The 25,917-nt window shown below is 45.1% G+C and overlaps 1 protein-coding gene across 2 annotated transcripts; it reads left to right on the forward strand.

The window, feature by feature from the left end:
- LOC8061574 (histone acetyltransferase KAT6B) lies at positions 10,215-23,120 on the forward strand. 2 transcript variants are annotated; one of them, XM_021449424.1, is made up of 8 exons: positions 10,215-10,412; positions 11,163-12,223; positions 19,791-19,851; positions 19,955-20,052; positions 20,159-20,249; positions 20,597-20,644; positions 22,402-22,494; positions 22,571-23,120. In XM_021449424.1, the coding sequence occupies exons 2-7, from the start codon at positions 11,301-11,303 to the stop codon at positions 22,438-22,440; spliced, it is 1,260 nt and encodes a 419-aa protein (XP_021305099.1). In that variant the 5' UTR covers positions 10,215-10,412; positions 11,163-11,300; the 3' UTR covers positions 22,441-22,494; positions 22,571-23,120. The 2 variants fall into 2 exon arrangements, with proteins under 2 accessions (XP_021305099.1, XP_002437408.2); XM_002437363.2 differs by having other exon boundaries at positions 10,216-10,412; positions 22,604-23,120.

Raw genomic sequence — 25,917 nt, forward strand, 5'->3', positions numbered from 1 at the left:
CATCTAGTGGCACTTGATCTTTTAGTTGACTACGGATTTCTTGTTACTCTTGGGTGTTTCCCGACACTCTAGTTGGCTTGAAGCAACAGTGGTGTTGAGCTCGTGATTGGAGATTGTTTCGAGCTTTACCAAGTGATTTGTGAGGGGTTCTTGAGTCTTCCCCATGGGAGATCACAATTGGCTAAGATTGCTTATGGCTTGGAGAATCCCCATCTCGTGAGTGGATGTGTGGCACCCGCTGAGGGGGTTTGGCTTTGGATTGTCAATTAGCTCGTGATCCATCAAGTGGGTGTATTGCTACAACAGGGACTAGCTTGCCAGAAAGCAAGTGAACCTCCGTAAAAAATAGTGTGTCATCTCTTACCAAGGATTACTTCTTATATATGCAATTGTGATTGATTCTTGGTTACACCTCTACTTATCAACGTTGGTATAAGAATCCTCACTCACTCCTTTACTTACTTGCTTACCTTGCTAGTTGTGTAACTTGTGTAGTTTGGTTTCTAGGTTAAGGAATAGAGGTAGGTTGCCTTGCCTTGTTGGTTTGGTTTAGTGTTTAGCCTTGTGTAGGTGGCGTGCATAGCTTAGTTGTGTTGGTGCTAGAATCGCTTCGTCATTTGTTCTACTAACATACTTGTTTAGTTGAGTTTGTAAAATTTTAAATAGCCCCTCCCTCCACCTCTAGCTATTTAGACCAACAGGAAGCTCAACCAATTTACTCTCAAAACAAAATCATATCCACCCAATTTGATGTTGTAATAGTTTATAATAAATGATTTGGTACCTATTTGCACTATCAGGCCATTATAAATGCCCACGTTAGAAATCCCGTCTGCATTGGCTACTGCCACTCTGAGAGAGTTGGGTGCCTCTATGCATTGGAGGTGGAGATCATCAGCTGTGTCCAAGTCAATAAAGTTGCGTGTAAGTAGTGCCAAGAAGTCATGGCCGTTGATGGAGAGCTGCACTTGCATAGTCTGACTGGTGGTGATCCTGGTGACAGCATTGAGTGATATTTTGATATCCTAGAGTTCATGTCGTACGCGTAGTTGAAAGATTCCTTGTGCTTGCCCCGGATATATAAAATTTACGAGCAACAACTATTGCTGATTCAGGATCTGGCAGTTTCTGTATATCTATTTGCAGTGTTAAAGCAACCTTTGTAGTGTAAAGCATGATCTGGAAAGTGCAGGGTGGCCAAACACTTTCTCGTGGAGCTTGACGGTCGACGGCCAGTACTCCTCTGCTTCGGCTTATGGAGCCATGTTTTTTGGCTCATCTTAGTTTTTTGGAGCCCATTACATTTGGAAGACGGTGGCACCGCCGCGGGTGCGCTTCTTCTTCTGACTGACCATGCACGGGCGCTGTTGGACCGCGGATCGCCGGTTCATACACGGACTACAGGAGTCCAACCTTTGTATTTTCTATGATCAGGAGCCAGAAACCATGGACCACATTCTTGTTGGCCGTTGCTTCAGTCGTCAGGTTTGGCAACTCACCATGCAACGGTTGCATCTTCACCTGCCGTAGCCGACTCTGGTGCCTAGAAGGCGTTCGATTGGATTCGATTGGTGGATCCAAGTTAGGAAGCTGGTTGATCGGGGACTCTGGAGAGGTTTCGACTCCTTCATGCTTGTGGGTTGGCTTCTTTGGAAAGAATGAAACACTAGGACATTCCAGAGGGAAGTATCGTCGGTCATTGAGATGGCAGAGTTAAGGACAGCAACGAGGCAGGTTCGGATCGGGTGAAGTCTATGTATACCCGAACCCAAAATCCAAAATCGAAACACAAAACCGAACCGAACACCGATTTGGATGATAGCCCCTCTCCAAAACCAAACCCGTGGATACCCAAAACCCGAATAGATACCCGAAACTCGCTTTCTATGTCAACATAATAATAGCAATAAAGACATTTTGCAATATATACATGATATATATACACATATTTACACGTATAAACAAGAGGCAATAAAACATAAATATTTTTATGAGTTAGCTTAAAATAAATTTCATAATCTAAGTAAACAAGTTATTATTACCATATTATAAAATATGAAAATTAATTCTAATGACTTATTTCGAATATCCATTGGATATCCACGAGTGGAAAACCAAACCCGAAACCGAACCCGAAAACCATGGGCGAAAAATCATTCCTAAACCCGAACCAGCGAGAACCGAAACCCGTGGATATCCGATCCGAAACCGCCCCGCTCCATCCTTAGAAAGAGTTGGTTAAGGAGGAGGGAGATCAGTAGTGCTTGTCCGGGAACATGCGGCTTTTGTTGCTTTGGGCTAGGGGTGAGGTATGTGCTGCTTCCTAGGTCGCAATTTGCTTGCCAATGTAACGTTTAAATGTTAATGCAGTAGGGTAGGTTCGGGTAACAATGTGGTTACTTGAAGTGTGCGGCTTTGAAAACTCTATTCTTGCTTAATGAAATATTCGCTAAGGTGTTTTCTCAAAAAAAATATGCTTGGGTGAATGTGTGAATTAAATTCTCATTACCTAACGTTTGGCAATGCCATGCCAGAGCTCTCAGCATCTCCAACAGTTTGCTAAAATTTATTTGCCATATTTTGAGTTTTGTCAACTTGATAAAAGATTTGTCAAGTGAAAAAAAATGACCATCTCCAATAGTTTGCCATTTGGACTTGCCAAATAATAAAAAAAAGGCCCACATCTCAACTACCAACTATCCCGGATGGTGTTCCCGGTGTCCAACCACCGCTTCTGCTCGTTGCACGTGGAGCAGGGCATCGAGGAGCACCTCCGCGGCTCGCCGGCTGCGCAGACCGAATTCAGGGCCCTGATGTGCGACGCCGCGTGCTCTTCCCCGACGGCTGCGTTCCAGAACCGGTGGCACCGCTTTATGGCGAAGCACCGGACGGCAACGAACCAGCTCTGGCTGGACGCCATGTACGGAAAGAGGAAGATGTGGGCTGCCGCCTTCGTCCACGGCAAGTTCTTCCTCGCATGGCGAACGACCAGAGGACGGAGTGCCTCGCCACGGCGCTCCACACGGGCCTCCGCGAGGACATGTCACTGCCGGACCTGTGGCGACACACCGACGCCTGCACCCACGCCCTGCGCGGGGATGTCGCCGCGCTCGACGACAAGGCCGCCATGTCCCTGTGGGCCGTGCGTGACGCATCGACGCCGCCTCCGTGTGTGACGCCGAACCAGCGGAGATCTCCCGGACGCGCACACCCTGAAGCACCCCCTGTTTGTCGGCGACGGAGGCCTCGAGCTCGAGTTCGAGCTCCTCCCGGAGGCGCCGCCGCCCGTCGACAAGGCGTTCTGCAACGCCAGCGGGTTCCGCACGCCCGGCCTCATCTACCTCTGCTTCGACAGGGACCTGGACCTCCACCCAACCTGCGCGGCGCTCAAGATGGAGATGTCGCCTTCCTGGGCGAGGTGCTTGATCTGGTCGCGAGTTCCAGCACGGGGAAGTTTTACGGAACTTGCGGGAACGAAGAGAGACGGCGCGGGGGGAGATGCGCGAGGAGTACGCGCGTGTAGAATTCCGCGCGCGGATCACGTGGATGGCAACTCCAGATTTTTGGCAAACATGTTTAGCAAACTGTTGGAGAGAGTTTTTTCATTGATTTGCCAAAATTTATAGAATAGCAAGTGTTTTAGTAAACTGTTGGAGGTGCTCTAACAATTTCCTAAATGACTTGCTATTTCTGGTTTATTTGGCAAAACTAAAAAAATAGCCACTCCAACAGTTTGGTAAATGAGTTGCCATGTTTTGGCAATTTGCCATCCAGCAGCACCGTGCGCCCATATTTGTCAACTTGCTATCCAGCAGATTAGTTCATTTGGTTGTTGGTTGTGGGTCTTCTTTTTAAGTTTATCAAGTCCAGTTGGCAAATTGTTGGAGACAGAAGAAAATCTCACTTGCCATATGTTTTAGCAACTTGCCAAATCACAGGATTTGACAAGTGAGTTTTAACAAACTGTTGGAGATGAACATCTCCAAGGATTTTACATTTGGACTTTGCATTCTTGTAATTTGCCAAAAATCACAAAAATAAGTATCCAATGGTTTTGCATTTGGAGTTTGTATTTCTTGGCAAATGAGAGAGCAAACTTGGCATATATGCCAAGCCGCGCACAGCTTGGCAAAAGGCCGATCGCGCGCGTCTCTCGGTCTCCCGCGCGACCCAGACATTCTTCACGCCATATATCGCGATCGCGAGCAACACCATCGCCGTCGTCTATTGCAGAACTCGCGAGGGACTCCATCGCGATAGAAAACCGCATCCTCATGCTATGAGTTCAAGGACGCCCTCCGTCCCTCCCACGACGGACCTACAATGAGTCTGATATGAGTCGTCGCGGCGGGACCTGCAACGAGCGGTAGGAAGCAGGAAGAACTGGTGGCGCAACCTGTGAGGAAAACGCGAGAACCGGCGGCGACTTTACGCGCACGAAGGAAAGTCGCGCGGGAAGACGATCGCGAGCGCGCGTGAAGGAAAAAATCGCGTCCGTGTCCACTTTGGCTAATTGCCAATTCAATTATGCAAAACCCTTGGAGATAGCCTATTTTTAGACTTTGCATTTTGTTTTGACAGTTTTCAAACAACAACAGATGTCAACTCAATTATGCAAAACCCTAGGAGATGCTCTATATGTTCCTTAGATTAGATTAGCATCTCCAACGGTTTTGCAAATGGACTTTGCATTCTTATTTTTGTAAAAAAGTTTTAAAAACTTTTATCCAACGGTTTGGCAAATGGGCTTTGCATTTTGGTTAACTTGGCAAATTCCTAGCCAGGTTTGACATATATGCCAACTGTGTATTGCGCTTGGCATCGCATAGCCCCGCGCGTGGTCCCCTGCCGCCGTCGTTTTCTTCCCGCGGAAAGTTACCGTGTGTTTGGTTGCGGGATGGGTAGGTTGGGTTGGATCCAACCCTCATTTTGGGGACGGAGCCAACCCATTCATTGTGTTACAACTATGATTTTGGGGTCGGATCGAACCCATCTCTTGTTTGGTTGAAGAAATTGGAAAAAACGGGTTGGATGGCAAGATAACAGCATTAGTGAGGGCACTTTTCATTAAAGACACTGAGTTTTTTAGAAATTAGACGAGCCCGGATCTGTAAAACCTATGAGTCATGACACTTTTGCATAAAGGTCCAAAAAGTGAAACTAAATTGCGCTGGTGGTCCTTATCTTCTACCTTCGTTCGGGGCAGAGCAGAGGCGGCCGACGCGGGAGAGCTCCGCCGCGCGGGCGAGCCCCCGCCGCGGGCGCGAGCTCCGGCCTCGAGCCGCCGTGGGCGAGCCCCTCCGCCGTGGACGGGCCGCCGCGGGCAGAGCATGCGCGAGCTCTGTTCTGGGCAGAGCAGAGGCGACCGGCGCGGGAGAGCTCCGCCGCGCGGGCGAGCCCCTGTCGTGGACGAGCTCCGCCGTGGACGGGCCGCCGCTGGCGAGCTTCGCGACGCGGGCCAAGTCAACCGCACGCGGAGTCGTCACGGCGCTCCCAATGGAAAAACGGGGGTTTGCTCCGTCCGCCAGATTTCAGCGGACGGAGCCAACCCGCATCTCACGCGAATATTCCTTGTGGAGCCAACCCAACCCAACTCGCATTCCATCCAAACAGCCATAGGAACGGATCCAACCCAACCCAGCTCGCTCCAACCCCCAACCAAACACACGGTTAGAGGCCACGATCTTTCGGTTCTACACATCGCTGGACATCAACGCCGGCTGTGGGGGAGGCGATCTTCATCAAGCCGGCTGTGGGGGAGGTACGTACGCCATGGCTATAGATTCATCCTTCCAGTATGTGCCCACACGATCGAGAACTAGAAGGCGGCTGCACCAGGAATAACGTGCGACGAATAGCGTGTGAAGAAAGACACGTGACCGAGTCAACGACGCGAAGAAAATTTTCGCCTAAAAAAATAACCGCTGGGTCCATATTTTGGGTTTTGTCAACTAAATTTTGACAAACCGTTGGAGGTAAAGATAAAATATTCGTCTAAAAAAATAACCGCTCACTTTTTTTCTCCTTCCCATATTAATTTGAGACTTGACAAACTCTATGTTTTGTCAAAGATAAAATACAAAACCGTTGGAAATACTCTTAGAAACGAATAGACTTTCCTAAACAGACGAGGGATATGTCAATTGTAGATAGATACTAGATAGAGTCCTGAGCAAACATCATCAGAATCTAAGTTGGTTTTAGGATATGTTCCGTTCGTCGTTCAAAATTTTGACCATGTAAATGTGATACATATGTGGACCTAGAGCATAAAACCGATATTAGTTGATTTATTACAAACATATTTTCTATCTCGAAGCTCGTCATTGTGTTGTATCATGCTTATATATATGACCTACTCCCTCTGTCCCAAATTTACGTTGTATCATGCTTATATATATATATGACCTAGGAGTATATTTGGAATCAAAGGAGTCCAACGCTATATATGCCTTATTGTGCAAGAAATAATTTGTGTATATTACTATACTTGGGTGTAATTTTTTTTATTAATTTTAAATATATGGGAATCGACATATAATTTGGTTTCAATGTTGGACTTAAGTAGAAAATTGCATCTAAAATTTTATCTATAAATACAAGAGGGAGAGGGGGTATTGAAGGGTCTTGGGCGCGGCGATTGATCATCCTCTAGGAGTTGGAGAGACATCTTAACGATGTCGTGGAAGCGGAGCACATCCGATCTGGTTCAAATCTAAAGATATATCGATTTAGATCTAATCTTCAGGTATGATCATGTATCTTTTTGTTCATTAAATGTATTTTTGTCATATTTTAGATCCACTTTATTTGCCCCCATGGCTATATGTAAGGTGCTCGTTTGTTTCTGTGACCCACGATCCTTCGAGGCCGCATTTTGAATCGCCTGCTTGCGTTCGTTTTCAACCGGCAAATGCGTGTTGGTCGCACTCTTGTTTGGTGAGATTTTTCTATGTTAAGGCTTTGATGCTAAATTTTTTTTGGATTTTGTTACTGTAGTATTTTCGTTTGTTTGTGGCAAATATTGTTCAATCATAGACTAACTAGAGTTAAAAGATTTGTCTCGCGATTTACAGGTGTGTAATTAGTTTTTGTTTCGTCTATATTTAATGCCTCATGCATGTGCCGCAAGATTTGATGTGACGGGAAATCTTGAAAACTTTTTGATTTTTGGGGTGAACTAGTTTTAAGATTCCTGTCACATCGAATCTTGCGGCACATGCATGAAGCACTAAATATAAATGAAAACAAAAACTAATTGTACAGTTTACCTATAAATTATGAGATAAATCTGTTGAATCTAGTTAGTCCATGATTGAACAATATTTATCAATAAAAACAAAAATACTAATTTTTGGAACTAAATAAGGCCTAAAACACGTCGCCGCCGCCACCGCTGAAACAAACAAGCCTGGATATATTTGTGTTTTGACTTGTCAATACACGATTGTTGCATTTGTGATAAACTCACAATAAGCATCCTAGCCCTTCGACCTCTCTATTGCTCTTTTCTCTTCGTGCTTCTTTTCTTTTTCCATTCTAGTTATATATGATTCTTTTATCAAATCTAGTTTTATGTATTCTTATTCAAATATATATATGGTGCTATTCTACACCCCAAAACTGTTATACTGAACAGAATTTAGTATTGTTTAGTACTCATGTTTCAGTATTTCGTGGTCTTGTGTACGACTAGATGATATTGAACATTTTTCATTACTGCTCAGTATTTTTTCTGCTCAGTTTTGACTTGTGTTGTAGAATAATATTCTACAACTTAGGGCAGTGCTATTCTACACACTAACGTGTAGAATATTATTCTACACCACAAGTCAAAACTGAGCAGTACTGAACAACGTTCAGTATCATTTAGTCGTACACCCAGGACCACGAAATAGTGAACAATACTGAAATACGAGTACGGAACAATACTGAATTCTGTTCAATATAACAGTGGTGTATTCTACACCTAGGGTGTAGAATATCACTTATATATATAATATATATATATATATATATATTTATATATAGGGAAATTATAGGATGCATTTTCCGTACTCGTAGGAGAAATTACTCCCATCTTCAATAAATCACATTACGTATGTATTCATACTTGTTTATCGGTTTGAGTATGTTCATATACTCATATTAAGATACTAAGCGAAAAAAAATTCAAAGCAATTCATATTTTTTAATATATTATTAAAGTGCCACTAATGTAGTATATATAATAAGTATAACCGCATACTCTATGTATGCATGTATACTTAACATATATACTACCTTAGATAATTTACTATGATTATATACTTCGTCTATATACACTCCATCGAGTCATATATATTATAAATCTAAAGATATACACATGGGAGTAACTACTACTGGGAGTAAAAAGGAATTATCCTATATATATAATTCATTTTTTTGTTTTATTATTCTTTGGGATTACATGCAAAAGGTAATCTACAGATCTAACTTGAATTTTTGACGTTATATTAATTCGGCAATGGATTTCTCTTTGCACAAATTTGTCATTCTTTTTGTGTGTGTGTGTTCACCGCTTGAGCGCATAAAGGCTCTAGTTAAATCAAGGGTGGGAGTCATGAGAACCCTGATATATTTTGGGACGAAGGACTCTATTTTTGTTGTTTAGCACTTGGATTAAAGCTCCAAGATTTAGTTATAGGCCAAGGAAATTAGTTGAGCCCCAAACATAGACGTGGGGGTGAAATTAAGAGACTTGTGGATGGGAATGTGAGATAGATCTAACAACTTCGAATTGTTGGTAGGCAAAGTAGCTAGGGTCCTCTTTGGAACAACTCATTCCCACCATGCATAGAATCAAAGCTAGATTTCTCTCACAACTGGTTGGTTTATGTAAGAATCTAAAACCCAAAAATCACGTCGTTTCTGCGGTCGCATTTTCACCTCTCCAGCATTGACCACGGGCTCCTTGATCTCGAGGTCGCCACCTCCTCCGATGAATCCCGGCCTCCTAGGTCACCGTGCCCCTTGCATGGCCCACTGTTGCGCGAGGAAAGGGATGGAGGTAGAGCATAGGAGTGGGGACGATCGACAACATGAAGGACTGCAAGAAGAAGATGGTGGTGGATAAGCACGAGAGCACACGAGTTTGCCTGTGGCGTGGATGGTGAGCATGGGGTGGATGAGCTCACCGGCGGCGTGAAGGATGAGTGTAGGAAGGAGCTGACGACGACATGGAGGACAAGCGGCGGGGAGGAGGAACCCAAAAATGTTGTGGAGGATGAGCGCGGGGAGGAGAAGCCTCACGGCGGCATAGAGGATGAGCACAGGGAAGAGGAGCTCATGGGCAGTGTAAAGGATGACCATCATTTATTTTATTTATTATGATCAATGACTTCTTAAAGACCACAATGCGTAATGTTTTTAGAAACGAATAAAAGGAATGTACTCAATAATTTCTAAGAAGGTATCAAAACTAAAATTTTAGAGCATCTTTGGTAGCTTTCTTCCTTCGCTCCATGCTTCCCTCCGCTCCAGCTGTGCTCGCCCCTATCATTTAGCAGGGCTTTGCATCGGCGACGGCGGAGAGGGTGACGGGGAGATGCAACATCAACCTTGCCTCCTTCACCAACAATGGATCTCGACGGAGAAGGTGGCGACGGGCTGGATCTCGATGGCCTCGGCAACGACATGCTAGATCTTGGCAACCTCAGCGGCGGCAGGCTAGATCTTAGCGAGGGAGACGAGGGAGGTGGGCTGTCAGTAGGTGGGCGCAGAGATGAGGGAGACAGAAAGAGACACGAAAACAAGCGAGGACGCGAGACAAACGAGAGAACAGTTGGAGAGCAGGTTTTTCCTGCTCCCCATGTGCAGTGCAAAAGAGAAGAAGCCAGAGGAGCGCTTCCTCGAGCAAGCGACGCAACGTGGAGGCCGTTGGCTGTGCTCTCCGAATTCACGCGTTGAGTGGAGCAGGAGAAGCGTTGCCCAAAGAGCCCTTAGATGCTGTTCAGAACGCTCTAACATGTCAAGTTTAGTTTTAGAATAGGTTGGCTTTAGATTGACCAAGACATGTTTAGTTTTAGAATAGGTTGGCTTTAGATTGACCAAATACCGAGTCATTAACTTGAGTTCGCACCTGTTAAGTATTTTTTTTTGATGAAAGGGTATTTATTTTATTTTTTTGATGAAAGGGTATTTATTTTATTTGAAATGGTTACGAAAGCCACTTTCTCGGCATCTGCTTGTGCCGTTAACCCGGCGTGCTGTCTGCCTGTCTCTCAACCCTCTCCTTTCTGCAGCAACCGCCGACGCCCAACCTGCTCTCTCACCCTCTCCGTCTGCAGCAACCGCCGAACCCCACGCCAGGTGCCCAGATCGGCGTCCCTTCCCGCCATTCGTCGCGTCTTTCGCCGGCGTCAAAGCATCAGGTGTGCTCACCCTTTCTCTTCCGTTCCTGCTGTGCGAAACCGGGACCCAACCCTATGTATTCGGATATGCTGAGGGGAAACGAACAGTTTGTGCTTCTTCTATTTCAATTACAGATCTAAACAGCGTCATAGGATAGGGGTGAAAATGGTACGGAAATTTCTTGCTGAAACCGAATTCGTTTAGAGAGGTTCAGATTGGATCTGTCCGTATCCGAGTGTGTCCATATCTGAGTCTGTGTATTTAACATCCGATACTCATAATCGCATATTTATATTATTGATATCTATTTGTATTTTATTCGACATACCTAATACTATCTGTATTCGAATCTGAATATAAAAAGAAATATGAAAACAAATGTAATATCAACGATATCTGTCCATATCCAATCTGTTTACATCCCTACCTATGGGTATAAAATGGGCACCTTTGTTCAATCTATCAAATGAAACGATTCACCATCTTTTTTCTGTTTTGGTCATACTGAACACTTGTACCTCAATTGGGGTCTGATTTGATATATCCGAGACCTTATTCAGATGATACTTCGTGAAGTGCTACACAGTTTATGAATGCCAGATTCCAAGCATCCTACTATCATGTTCTAAATATTCTGAACAATTTCCTTTTGATTTGTTTGTCTCAGATCTTACATACAAATCCGTTCTAAGCCATATATATCATTGGCTACTGGCCTACTGCTTGTTTTAAAGTTTTGATTAATTTATTTTTTTGTCTTAATAATACAGCACTGTACTGCTTCAGTTATAGTTATCTGATATCTACCCTTGGCCAAATCAAGCTACCTATTGTGCCTACGATTTTTGTTAGGAGCTGTCATAGTTCAGTTTTTGGTGGAGCAGTCACAGTTGTTCTCAACTGAAGACATGGCTTTAAAATCTAGTAGATGCTCAGATGAAAGCTATATAGAACCTGTCCTATGCTGGAAGAAGGAATTCAGATCATCTGTGATTAAAATTGTTGATTCGTCCTTGAACTCGAGTTTGATGCCTGTCGACAGTATCTGTTCAATTCCTGCTTCAGAAGATGGTTTCAATCTGAGTAAACGAAGGAAGATGGATGAGGAATGTGATCACCTTCTGACAAATGGAAATATGAGAGATGGTAGTACGACAAACTTCACAACCATTGGATATATCTCATCTCCAGAGCACAACACGGATGGCCAATCATGTATGGTTAATTCAAATGCAGAATTTTCAGCAGGATCACGTTCTAATGTCAATAATGGCCAGCCATCATCCTCATCAAGTGCACCATCTTATATCAGTCAGAGTATTAGAAATGCTTGGGAGTGTTCATTGCCTGATACAAATACTGCAAAACCAGTAACAGAGTTAACATCAGCGAGGGACCTTTGCATCTCCATCCTAATATGTCCCGCTAAAGACTCAGAACTAAGCAGAACATCAAGTACTATAGACTGTGATGATAATCTAATCAGTCCTTTATTTGAATGCATGAAATGCGGATTGATGGAAGATCCATCCAAAATGTTAATTTGTGATTGTTGTGAAGGAGCATTTCATTTATTGTGTTGCAATCCACGTGTCAAGAAAATTCCAGAGGAAGAGTGGTATTGTTTGGCCTGTAAAAAAAAGAAACCTAAGAGGCAACGTGGAAAGTTGACAAATCCCAAAGTTAAATCATCCAAGGACATTGAAAGACCTCGTCGAGGCCTTGGTCCTATTCGAGAGATGTTAGTGGATTCTGAATCATATGAAAGTGACGTGAGGATTGGTAGTAAGTTTCAAGCAGAAGTTCCAGAATGGTCAGGTCCTATTTCCAGGTATGTTCACTTACTCTTGATGAAGTCACTTTTAAGATTTATATTGTTAATGCAATTAATGCGATAGGAGAGGCAACTTCAACTTAACTAACAATTTCTATTCATGAAAAATGGTAATTTATTTTGGGTTAAAATCCACTTTTAACCTTCATCTTGCATGATAATCCGATTTACAACCTTGAACTATGAAACCGGGTATGCTCTCCAATTGTTGAAACTGTACAAATTTGGTCCTCAGCTCGTTCAAAGGTGGTTATTTGTTTTCAAAAAATCATAAAAATCTGGTTTGTCTGTGGAAATTCATAACTAATTTTATCTTAAATCAGAAAAACATGAAACTAGCACTGACCATTTTTTCTAAAAATGCTATCGATCTGTTGGTACTCTACTTGGAGTTATTCGGATCTTCTTGTTTATTCATATTATTAGTGTTTCAATGCCATTAGTCACACCTGTTTACTTTATGTTGATTGCATGATGTTTAAGGCACTACCTATTTTGAAACCTATAACTTAGTCAGGCAATCAACATAAAGTAAAGCACTAGTGTTATGACCGGTATGGTCTATCAGAGGAGGGAGAAGGAACGTGGCTGAACCAGACCAGGAGGGCAGCCTGGACGTAGTCACCACCTGGCCTATTGGCCAAGTTATCTAGAGTTTGCATTAGTTAAGATTTACTTTAGTTAAGATTTACTTCCCATAATAGATTAGATCTATTAGATTGGGACTGCTATTGTATAAAGAGTGGAACTCGTATTCAATGAGAGGTTAGCCTGGGATTGAGATATTCTTATCTCCCTTGGGCTCCCGGCCCTTGTCTCCTGTTCTCCGTCTCCCTGTTGCGTGAGTTCCCTCGACAACGGCACCTGCACGCCGCCGCCCAGCTCGCCCGCACGCCCCTGTCTCTCCCCCATACTTCCTCCGAAGCAAGCTCCGGCGTCGTAACAACCTGGTATCAGAGACCATGGCTACGACCGGCGTCTCCTCCAGCCCCGTCGATCCTGCTGCCGGCGCTACTCTTCCCCAAAGCACCGCCACCCTCCCCGCTGCCGACCCCACAATACCACCTGTATCTTCCAGCGCCCTGATTCCCACCCTCGCCATGCCGCTCACCACCCACACACCGCCCCCACAGCTGGTGTCCATGCCCAGCGACACCCTGAATTTCTTCACCAACACCCTGCAAGGGATCCAAAACCAGCTGTCTGTCCTCAACTTCCAGGTGGGTGATCTCGCCACGCGTGTGGCTGTCATCGACGGCCGGGAATTGGCTTCGGGCCAGCACCTTCCCCAGATTGCGCTGCCAGGGTTTGGCTCCATGCCCGCCCTGACTGCGCCCTCCGCGTCGACACCCCATGTGCCAGCGGCATCTTCGGCGCCCGCGTCGACACCCCATGTGCCAGCGGCATCTTCGGCGCCCGCAGCAACAACAATGGGTTCCCTGTCCTTTGGCTCGGTGCAGCCGACGTCCGCTGCACTAACAGCGGGGGTGCCAATCAATCAGATCCGCTTCCCGGCTTCACCGTCTCCGATCCCTTCACTGGAGACAATCCTGAGGGGCGCACCAGCCATGTCCTCAGCTCCGATGGCATCACCGTCACCACATGTCAGCGTGTCCCCGGCACCGGATGGTCACGTCGTCCCCAAGTACCACAAGCTTACGTTTCCCACCTTTGATGGCAAGGAGGACCCGCTGGGGTGGCTGAACAAGTGTGAACAATTTTTCAATGGGCACCAGACGCGCCACACCGACCGAGTCTGGCTTGCATCTTATCACCTCACCGGGGTTGCCCAGCAGTGGTACCTCGTCCTTGAGGCTGACTCCGGTCGTCCACAGTGGGAGGAGTTCCGCACGTTGTGCCATCAACGCTTCGGGCCGCCCCTCAGCACCAACCATCTCTCAGATCTCGCGCGCCTACCTTTCACCTCCACGGTGGATGCCTACATGGAGGCGTTCCAGGCTCGCGCAGCCCACGCCGGGCGTCTCTCTCCGGGCCAGAAGGCCAAGCTGTTCACTGGAGGCCTGCCCCATCACATCCGCGTCGATGTCGAGCTCCACGACCCGCAGGACCTGCAGCGTGCCATGTACTTGGCCCGCGCCTATGAACGCCGGAACACACCGGCGCCCCTTGCCCTGCCGGCACCCCCGCGCCGCCGACCGACCAGCACCACTTCGACGCCGGCTGGCGCGGTGACCCAGGCGGAGAGCTCCTCATCCTCAGCACCGCCGCGCCTCTTCAAGCGGCTCACCCCAGATGAGATGGCCGAGCGCCGAAAGCAAGGCCTTTGCTACAACTGTGATGAGCCGTACGTCCGTGGCCACAAGTGTGCTCGGCTGTTCTTCCTGGAGGTCACCGATTATATTGTGGAGGAGCCTGAAGATACGGACAGCGGCAGTACGCAGCCGGCTGAGGACGCGCCCTATGACACCGACAAGCCCCTGATCTCCCTGTCCGCGATCACCGGCATTCGAGCGCACGAGACGATGCAGCTCCGCGTACATGTGGGTCCGCACGAGCTGACTGCGCTGCTGGATTCGGGATCCACTCACAACTTCATCAGCAGCGCCGCAGCCCACCGCGCAGGTCTCCACTTCCAGGACAGCGAGGGGGCTCACGTCACGGTCGCCAACGGTGACCGCGTCCTGTGTCGCGGCCTCGCTCGCGGAGTCAACCTCCAGATCGGCATGGAGGTCTTCAAGGTCGATTGCTACGCCATTCCGCTGGACTCCTGTGACATGGTCCTTGGCATCGCCTGGCTACGCACACTCGGACCCATCTTGTGGGACTTCGACAACCTGCGCATGGAGTTCTCTCTACACGGCCGCCGAGTACAATGGCGCGGCGAAGGGACGCCATGCTCAGCAGCAGTACCAGCAGCATCGGCCCCCAACACCCAGAGCCTGCAGATCTTCTCGGCCAAGGGGACCGAGCCGGCCCTCCTCGAGCGCCTGCTGGACGCATACGCTGACGTGTTCGCAGAGCCGGACGGGCTGCCACCAGCCCGCGACTGTGACCATCGGATCCACCTCAAGCCGGCCACGGAGCCCGTGGCGGTGCGCCCGTACCGCTACCCGCAGCTCCAAAAAGACGAGCTCGAACGCCAGTGCGACGCAATGCTGCAGCAGGGCACGATCCGTGCCAGCACCTCCCCGTTCTCAGCACCAGTTCTGCTGGTCAAGAAACAAGATGGCTCGTGGCGCTTCTGCGTGGACTACCGCGCGCTCAACTCAGCCACCGTGAAGGACAAATTTCCCATACCAGTGGTCGAGGAACTTTTGGATGAACTCCGTGGTGCTCGCTTCTTTACGAAGTTGGATCTCCGCTCCGGGTACCACCAGATTCGTGTACATCCTGATGACGTGGCCAAAACGGCGTTCCGAACCCACCACGGCCACTTTGAGTTCCTGGTCATGCCGTTCGGCCTCTCCAACGCGCCGTCGACATTCCAGGCCCTCATGAACACGGTGCTGAAGCCCTTTCTTCGCCGATGCGTGTTGGTGTTCTTCGACGACATCCTGATTTACAGCGCCACGTGGACTGAACACCTCCTCCAGCTGCGCGCCGTCCTCGACGTCCTTCGAACCCACAGCCTTCATCTCAAGAGGTCCAAGTGCTCCTTCGCAGCGACTTCAGTTCACTATTTGGGCCATGTGATTTCTCATGCAGGGGTCTCCATGGACGTGTCCAAGGTGGCGGCGGTCCAGTCTTGGCCACAACCGCGTTCAGCCCGTGGTCTTCGAGGCTTCCTCGGCCTCGCGGGATACTACAGGCGCTTCATCAAGGACTATGGCGCTATTGCGGCGCCGCTGACCAGCCTCCTGCGCAAGAACGCCTTCTTGTGGACAGCCGAGGCTGAGGACGCGTTTTCTGCATTGAAGCAAGCCCTTTCCGCCGCCCCGGTGCTGCATCTTCCGGACTTCAACCTCGAGTTCTTCGTCGACTGCGACGCGTCCGGCTCCGGCTTCGGGGCTGTTTTGCATCAAGGCGAGGGCCCTTTGGCGTTCTTCAGCAGGCCATTCGCTGTTCGCCACCTGAAGGTTGCTGCATATGAGCGCGAGCTGATCGGTTTGGTCCAGGCAGTGCGGCATTGGCGGCCGTACCTCTGGGGCCGTTCCTTCATCGTCCGCACCGATCACTATGCGCTCAAGTTCCTGCTAGACCAACGCCTATCAACGATCCCGCAGAATCACTGGATCAGTAAACTCATGGGTTATGATTTCAGGATTGAGTTCAGGCCAGGGCGCTTCAATGTCGTCGCCGACGCGTTATCAAGGCGGGATGGCGACGCACCCTTGCTGTCCACGTTGCCGTCGGCTGAGCCGGTACTGGCAGCACTTTCGACACCAACATTCCAGCTGTTCGACGAGCTCCGCCAAGAGTTTGCTGCCTCCGATGAGCTTCGGGCAGTCTGCGAAGAAGTGGCTGCGGGCGGCCGCGGCGCGGACTGGGCGCTGCAGGACGGCCTCCTTCTCCACAAGGGGCGGGTCTATGTTCCAGCCTCTTCCTCGGTCTTCGACGACGTGCTACAGCTCGCGCACACCAACGCACACGAGGGGATCCAAAAGACGCTGCAGCGACTGCGCACTGAGTTCTTCATAGAACATGATCGCCGCACTGTCCATGACTACATTCGGGCCTGTGCAACGTGTCAGCGCAACAAGTCAGAGGCTATGCACCCGGCTGGTTTGCTGCAGCCCCTACCGGTGCCATCGAAGGTGTGGGCTGACATCGCGATGGACTTCGTCGAGGCGTTACCCAAGGTGCACGGCAAAAGCGTTATCTTGACAGTGGTGGATCGCTTCTCCAAGTATGCCCACTTCATTCCTCTGGGACATCCATACACAGCCTCGTCTGTTGCTCGCGCGTTCTTCCGCGACATCGTGCGTCTCCATGGTTTTCCGGACTCCATTGTAAGTGACCGTGATCCGGTGTTCACGGGGAATGTGTGGCGCGATCTCTTCAAGCAGGCTGGCGTCCAACTTCGCATGAGTACCGCCTTCCACCCACAGACGGATGGGCAGTCCGAGGCTGTGAACAAGACGATTGCAATGTATCTCCGCTGCATCACAGGTGATCGTCCAAGAGATTGGCTTGATTGGCTGCCGTGGGCTGAGTTCTGTTACAACACATCCTTTCACTCAGCACTGCGTGCCTCTCCTTTCATGGTGGTGTATGGACGGCCGCCGCCACCACTGCTGCCATATGGTCCCGGGACAGCCCGCACCGAAATTGTGGATTCCCTGCTAGCTGACAGGGATGAGTTTCTGGCAGAGGTTCGTGCTCGTCTTCTCCAAGCCCAGGAACACGCACGCCGCTTCTACGACGCCAAGCACCGACCTCTCGAATTGGCTGTGGGTGACTGGGTGCTGCTCCGGTTGTTCCGCCACAACCAGTCTGTTGCACCGGGCAGCACCGGCAAGCTGGGCCCCAAGTACGCTGGTCCGTTCCAGATCTTGGAACGCATTGGCGAGGTGGCATATCGGCTCCAACTTCCTGACGGTGCCCGCATTCATGATGTGTTCCATGTGGGCGTCCTCAAGCCGTTCCGGGGGCCGCTGCCTGCAGCTGCACCAACATTGCCTCCGCTGCGTCATGGTCGGCCCCTTCTTCGTCCACAGCAGGTGCTGCGTTCTCGGCTCAGCCGCGGCGAGTGGCATGTTCTCGTCCAGTGGGCGAATCTTCCACCTTCAGAAGCTACTTGGGAGCCGGTGTCAGACTTCCGTGCTGCTTACCCTTCCTTTCAGCTCGAGGACGAGCTGTTTCCGAAGGAGGGGAGAGATGTTATGACCGGTATGGTCTATCAGAGGAGGGAGAAGGAACGTGGCTGAACCAGACCAGGAGGGCAGCCTGGACGTAGTCACCACCTGGCCTATTGGCCAAGTTATCTAGAGTTTGCATTAGTTAAGATTTACTTTAGTTAAGATTTACTTCCCATAATAGATTAGATCTATTAGATTGGGACTGCTATTGTATAAAGAGTGGAACTCGTATTCAATGAGAGGTTAGCCTGGGATTGAGATATTCTTATCTCCCTTGGGCTCCCGGCCCTTGTCTCCTGTTCTCCGTCTCCCTGTTGCGTGAGTTCCCTCGACAACGGCACCTGCACGCCGCCGCCCAGCTCGCCCGCACGCCCTTGTCTCTCCCCCATACTTCCTCCGAAGCAAGCTCCGGCGTCGTAACAACTAGCCACACAATGCCTAAATAGGATCTATACATATGGTGGAGCATGACATTTGTGAGGTTGGTGTTGTCTTCTACATCTTTCTATGTACTCCCTCTGTTGTGTAATATAGTTCATTTCAAAAAATTTAAGACAACTTAATGGAATACTCAAATGATTGCATGTATCCATGGATTAAACCCAATTAAGGTGTTTATCCTCAAATTATGTGTAACAAACTTTGCCTAATCTGAGCATGGGCACCATATAGAATACCCTATATTTGAGTACAAATTTTAGGCAAAAATAACAAAGGAACTACTCATAGTATGTTAGACCATCTTGGTCGACCTTCAGGCGTGATACAACACAAATGATAATTTAGGGCCTGTTTGGGACTGCTCCGCTCCACGTTTTTTTAGCTCCGCTCCACATTTTTCCTTCGAACAGGTGCAGCTCCACTCCAGGAAAAAGATTGTGAGAGAATCTAGGGTGTTTGGGACTGCTCCACGAACTCTGCTCCACGAACTCCACCGTGGAGTAGCTCCACAAAAAACTTGGAGTTTGTGGAGCACCACTTTAAGTGCTCTCATAACTTCACCTTTTTTTTTCTTGGAGCAGAGTTTGTATGGAGCTGAACCAGTTTGGCTAAAAAACGTGGAGCGAAGCTGAAAAATGTGGAGTGGAGCAACCCAAACACCCTGCTCCAGACACTTCAGTTTTTTTATGCAGCTGCTCTATGGTGGAGTTTGTTGAGCAGTCCCAATCAGGCCTTAAATAAATAACGAGCACGACTATGAGCAATAAAAACAATCAGAATAGAATAACTCTAAATAGATTAGCAATAGATAGATAATTTTTTTTAGAACAAGCTAGAGTACTAAATTTGCCCGGTTTAATAGATGGGATAAACCTTGTACTGTCATATACCATTTATTGCAGTCCTGGCCGTTTCCATATTTATGGGAAAAAACAGTAACGGGATGGGATCGATCAGGAGTGGGACCGGAAATGGGATGGAGGATTTCCCGCCCGTATTTGCAGGATGCTATTTTTTTACAAGGATCATCCTTTATTCACCCCGTTTACATGCATATTCTTTGTTGCAACTTGGTATAATGAAAAAAAAGTCAACCTCTGGGGGGCAGACCTTCCCTGTGGTTTTTGCCTTAAGAAAAAGGATCTCAACACAGGGTTGAGAAAAGGGACTGCAGGGCATAGGCTGGAGTGCCCAGGAACACGTTGAAAGCAACATAACTCAGCGAGTTCCTTTTCTCTAGAGGGGTCTGAAACCCTGGTTGGTGGCGTCATAACTGGATGCAAAATCCCCACAATAGCGGTGTGTTCTCAACTTTGATATTATCAAATACAGTCTCTAATGTTAATGCCACATTCTTTGTGCAGTAGAGAAGATCAGTTTGCTGAGCCCACTGAACTTGATCCTAGTAAAACGACAACGCTGGGTGTATGTCCAGTCCACTTTGAACCTGATAAATGATAATTGACAAAAAAGTTCCTTAATGCTTATTATCAGGCACCCTTCCTGACCCTCTATGTTGTATTTTCAGTGCTTAGAACAGTTTGAGGATAAGAAAACCACTATTGGTAATTGGATCCAGTGCCGGGAAGTTCTAGACACAGGAGTTATTTGTGGCAAATGGCGGAGGTAAATACCCCATTCCAAATTGCGTTTTTTTTATATCTGTATGTTTGTGTTAGCGTATAGCATTAATATGTTTATATGCCTTTTTTACTGCATTGACTTTTTGCAGGGCACCATTGTTTGTTGTTCAATCAAGCGACTGGGACTGTTCGTGCTCAGTTGTTTGGGATCCTTTCCATGCTGATTGTGCTGTTCCGCAGGTACATTGACTTTCCTTTGATTTGGTTGTATTTTTTATGTGGCCTTGTGAGAACTGTTTGTCTTATGTGTTCATCAAACTGCATTAGGATTAGGGCAAGCTATTCATGGCTGATGGTGCCTTGTGTGGTTGATTATGTCTATATTTATTTTCACTGTTGGTATCCCTTCTTTGGATCTTTGGATGTGCAAGTGCAATTGTATTTCCACGACACCTAAAATAACTCTTGAATCTATGGAAGAAGTGATAACACCATCATTGCTACCTTGCATTGTTTGTACCATATTAAATAACGAAAACTACTATTTTTTTGAGAAACTGCTTTCTCGATTATCTTTTCTATTGTAGGAATTGGAGACCGCTGAAGTTCGCGAGCAACTGAAGTACATAAATAAGGTGCGTTCATTGTGATCTTGGAAGTGGTTATGATTAGCAGTTTCTTTGCATCACAGGCAAGCTACTGCTTTGGCCCAGCATTTGAACATGACAAACAGGGAACTGACTACAGTTTTTCTTCCTATTTTTGACCTGATAAAATAATGTGATGTGCTTTCTGTGATAAAAATTGAACGCTTCCTATTTATGGAAATGTTTCTTTTTGTGATACCTCACAATATATGAGGACCGTGACCATTGGTTGGTAAAACTTCACAAAATATGGTATAGAAAGCCTTTTCTTAGCGCAGACATTAGTATCACTTAAATTCTAGTTATTCTGGATTTTTTTTTACGCTAGTGAAGTTTGGATTTTTTTTATGTCTAATTTTCCTCTGTAGTAGTGCCATGTAACAAATGAAAATTTGAATCTAGAAATATTTGTTTACACATGAAGTTTGGAAGTTTTTTAATGTTGATTTCTCTTTAGGTAGTGCCATATGACAAAATTAAAATTCGAAAGTGGTTCAAACCAACCAGATGATCATATGTCCACAGAGGCAAATGATCTGACACCATTCAATCCTTGTTGGTCAAATATGTGTCACCATCTAATCCTGTGCTTCTATGTGTGTTTTGATGGTCTTAACCACTTACCTGAGCTCAACATATCTTCACAAGATAAGAAAAAAGAAAAAGAAAAGGCTGCAGTCCAGGAATTATCTGTTCTTGTGTAGTGACTGAAGTTCAATCAGTTGCATGAAAGTGATATCTAGGAGTAAGTATTTATTTCAGTTTTAAGTGCTTGTCACAAAGGAGTTCAACGACTATCTACATGAAGAGAAATTGAACTCCGTGTGACTGTGTCCCCTGTAAGGAAAAAGAAACTGAGTACGGCCTTATGTGAGATTGCCTGATCTTTGTATCCCTGGGCTCATGTTCTCATCAGTCATACCTATTAGGACCTGAATACATTTTAGATTTTGCGACGGATTCTCTTTGAAAGTGTTGGAAACAAGATCTCTTTGTTTCCTACAGACACAAGCTTGCCTCGAACAACGCATGAGATCTGCGTGTCATTTCATTAAGATAGAAGAATACAAGACGAGATGGATTTAGAAAGAAACCTAGCTTGCCAAAGAAAACACCACCACATCCACCCACCCCAACCGAAAAGGAAAGGGTGGGGATGGTTTTATACATGACCAGCTTGCACTATGTTAATCTTATAGCTTCACCACAAGCTTTCACACCTTGCTTGATCTTCAGAACTAAGCTCTCCTATCACACATACGCACTACACCTTCACAACCAAACCAAAGCAATCTCCTCTAATTCAAACTCACTTCTACACAGGAGGGTTGCTACCCCTTTTATAGGGTTTTCAGGTTGATTGCTACACGAACCGATCTAATAGAGCACAGTCACATTCCCCTACTTGCTAGCTAAGCAACCTACTATTACCTAGGGTGTGAGTGTGTGTGTGTGTGTGTGGTGTTGTTTGGGCTCTTGCCTTATACTCTCTTCTTAATATAATGAGGCGCAGCTCTCCTGCGTTTTCGAGAAAAAAAGTAAAAGAACAATTTTGCTCATTTTCACCTAGCAGCTTGCTTCTTGCGGTGTTAAACTTCAATTAACACTAATGCTACTGACTTCACATATATATATGTCTCTCGTCTAGAAATGCCTATACTTATGATTAACACTAATATGCCTATATGACAAGATTAGTCCTAATAGAAACCAGTTTAATTGACTTTTGTTTTAAATCTTTGTAGCTGAAGAGTCGTCTAGGTGACAGCAACCAGAAACGCTGAAAAGTGTGCACCCATCCTCATGTGAGTTGTGCATGTGAAGGTATCATTTAAGAGGTAATAAAATTTCTTAATTTCTATCCTACTCCTGTAAGGTCTTTTGCTCGCTTTTTATAGCATGTTTTGTCTACAGACTAGATGAGGAAGCATTTTTTTTTCCAAATAGGGAACTCCTGCTGTCCTGCACCAGTGCTGTCACAGGTCAGCATCGATACCATGGGTCAATTTTTCTCGGATGAAGTTAGAACCAGTAGAGATGAAATCCGTGTCCATACATGGCATCTTGACACATAAAAATGCTCCTTCCAACACCCAACATTCGTCATACATATATGTCATAGTTTTAGTGTCTTCTTGTGTAAAAAAAAAGGAAAAGCATTTTAAAAACAAAAGCCATAGCATAAGCAAAGAAAAAGAAGAGTGGAGAACTACTACTCGGTGAGATGGAAACGGAAAGGTTTTCGTGTTTGGAAGAACAAAGACCCAAGGCTGTTTGCATTATGCAACCATGTAGCGCCGATCGGTTTTGTTATTGTGAGGTGCAAACTAGGGGTGGGCGTGTGTGTTTACAGTTTTGTCACCTTCGCTGCATGAATTTTGATGACTGGAATGGATCACAATGCTATACTTGTTTATTCTCTTTTACAAAAAGCTCTAGCTCGAGTGAAAACAGTCGTGGTTCAGTCGCCCTGTTTTTTTTAGTATTATTGTAGTACTTTTTAGTGAAAGAACAATGTTTTTCTCTCATAAGGGTTGCGCTGGAGTCGTGTCACCACGATGGAACCGTGAAATGTCTATAGTTTCTGTTAGGCTATTAACAGTTGGCTAGACACAAATATCGGAATTCAAACACTTGAGATCCAACCACTAACCTAGGTCCTATTTGGTAAGGGTTCTCTCTGGCTTTGACATTGGCTTCTACGGAGAAGTCCTATCAAACAAGCTATATAAATTATGGTTTCTCTAAAATAGCTTTGGCTACTCCGCAGGAGGCTTTAAATTAAAGAAACAATATATGGATATGATGTTAAAGTGCTGAATTTTGGAGATGAGACAATTTGCTTCTCTAGTTTGGTCCTAATAATGTTGAAGGAGGACCCACTTTCATAATTGGTTAGTTTTAAGTCCTGTTTTTGTAAAGGAAAAAAGTCTATGTAACCCTCTCAACTATACAGGGTGGGTTACTTTACCCTTCAAACTATAAAACTGGATTTTCTATCCTGAACTTTCGAATACCGGTCAAATAACCACCTCAAGCGGTTTTGGGCGGTGGTTTTGCTATAATAACAGTGCGTTTTTTTTTTGTGTTTTTCCTTTTTATTTATTTCTGCCGAATCTTTGAAAAAGCATAGTAAATCATAGAAAAATCATAAAAATAGAAAATCTAATTTTATTGGACTCCACATAAGTACATCTATATGATGAACATATAATATGGTATGATTTAGTACAAATTTATTGTTGTAGCTTCAGATCTATGAATCATTCCAATTAATTACAGAAAAGCAAAGATCTAAAGCTACAACAAAAACTTTATACTAAAACATACCATATTATATATTCACTGTGTACATCTACTCATGTGGAGTTCAACAAAATGAGATTTTTCATTTTTATGATTTTTTTTGTGATTTACTATGTTTTTCAAAGATTTAGCAGAGATAAAAAAAAGATAAAAAATAAAATCATCGTCACTGTAGCAAAACCACTGTCCAAAACTTTTGAGGGGGTTATTTGATCAGTTTTGAAAATTTAAAGGGTAGAACATCTGGTTTTATAGTTTGGGAGGTAAAGTAGTCCACCCTATATAGTTGAGGGGGTTATATAGACTTTTCCTTGTTATAAACGAAAAATACTCACACTTTGCGTAGGTGGATTAATATGAAATATATCATGCCCTCCTTACTAAAATAAAGAAGTTAAATGCACCAAAGGTCCTCAAACTTATAAGGACGTATCATTTAGGTTTCTGTTAAGTGGTGCCTATACTTTTTTTTTTCTAAGTTAGTTCACGAATTTTCGTCTGCGTGCTACGGCGATGCATATGGCATGTGGCTTTGATGCCAAGGATGCATTGGGAGGTGCATCCATCAACGGTGGGTGCTTGATGTCCTTCCCCATCGACGTCGCTAACTCTTCCACTTGTTTAACTTTTTTTACTCTTTTCGTCTAAGGTATTGAATGTTGTTCGAGGTGATTTAACTCCCCAAAACTAAAAATAATATGCTTACCTGTCCCTCTTGAAATATAGTAAGCACAAGGTTTCTCTAGAGTTAAAGGATGGTTACATGCCTAATTTGTTTTCCTCTTAATCTATACTATTTTTCCAATTAATACTTGTATATGAATTACTATTATTATGCATTTTACAAGTTTAAGCTGATCTTATTATTTTTAAAAAAGTAGTAAATAGGTAATAGACGATTTTGTGTTCAGAACGTTAAAGTGATTTTAAATTTATTCAGGCTTTCTCCTTTTTGTGTGGCTATTATTATATTACATTGCATTGAACTAACGAGTGACAAGAGGCCGTATAAAAATGGAGACACAAATTTGGGCCTTATTTAGGTCTTGTTTAACACAGCTCAACTTCACTACTAAAGCTGTTTTTTTTTAAAATGTCTTCATAAGTAACTTTCTAGATAAAGCTGAGATATTTTTTAAAAAATATTTGGTAATTTAGATCAAAGTCTTGTTTAGACCGAACCAAGGCCTAGCAGGCTAGCAACTGGTTCATTTGATTATTTGATTTTTTATCAGAAAAAAGTCTATTTTTTTCTCTCAACTTTTGTGAAAGTCCGTTTGTCTTCCTTGAACTTTAAAACTGGATAAATCACTGAACCATGCGTTTTATCTTCCTTGCCAATTATAAGCAGTTTTAAAGGCGGTTTTGACTTTTTTGGGCAAAATCTTTGAAAAATCATAGCAAATAAAAAATCAAAAAATGGATTAAAAAAATTTGGACTTTACATGAGTAGATCTACACAGTGAACATATAATATATTATGCTTTAGTATAAAGTTTTTGTTGTAGATTTTGATCTATTTTTTCTATAATTAATTGAAATAATTCATAACTATAGTTTCTATGATCCAATTTCAGTAAAAAAAATTTTGGTAACATAATTATTGTATGCTTGAACTATAAAACTATACTCATTGGATAATTATAACTTAGTTATAGATTTATTTAGATTTAACAAGCAGAAACCTTAAATAAGTTTATAACTAAGTTATACATGATCTAATGAGGCCTTGTTTAGATGTGAAATTTTTTTGGATTTGGCTACTGTAGTATTTTCGTTTGTTTGTGACAAATATTGTCCAATTATAGACTAACTAGGGTCAAAAGATTCGTCTCGCGATTTATAGGCAAACTGTGTAATTAGTTTTTGTTTTCGTTTATATTTAATGCTTTATGCATGTGCCGCAAGATTCGATATGACGGGGAATCTTGAAAACTTTTTGGTTTTTAGGGTGA

The sequence above is a fragment of the Sorghum bicolor genome, chromosome 10, assembly GCF_000003195.3.
Source record: "Sorghum bicolor cultivar BTx623 chromosome 10, Sorghum_bicolor_NCBIv3, whole genome shotgun sequence".
In the NCBI taxonomy this organism is placed as follows: domain Eukaryota; kingdom Viridiplantae; phylum Streptophyta; class Magnoliopsida; order Poales; family Poaceae; genus Sorghum; species Sorghum bicolor.

What these genes read in the sequence shown, in the direction of transcription:
- LOC8061574 (XM_021449424.1), top strand. Translation starts at nt 11,301, where the DNA reads ATGGCTTTAAAATCTAGTAGATGCTCAGATGAAAGCTATATAGAACCT. An exon ending in GTAAAACGACAACGCTGGGT is followed by an intron (nt 19,852 to 19,954) that starts GTATGTCCAGTC and finishes TTGTATTTTCAG; the next exon opens with TGCTTAGAACAGTTTGAGGA. An exon ending in CTGATTGTGCTGTTCCGCAG is followed by an intron (nt 20,250 to 20,596) that starts GTACATTGACTT and finishes TTTCTATTGTAG; the next exon opens with GAATTGGAGACCGCTGAAGT.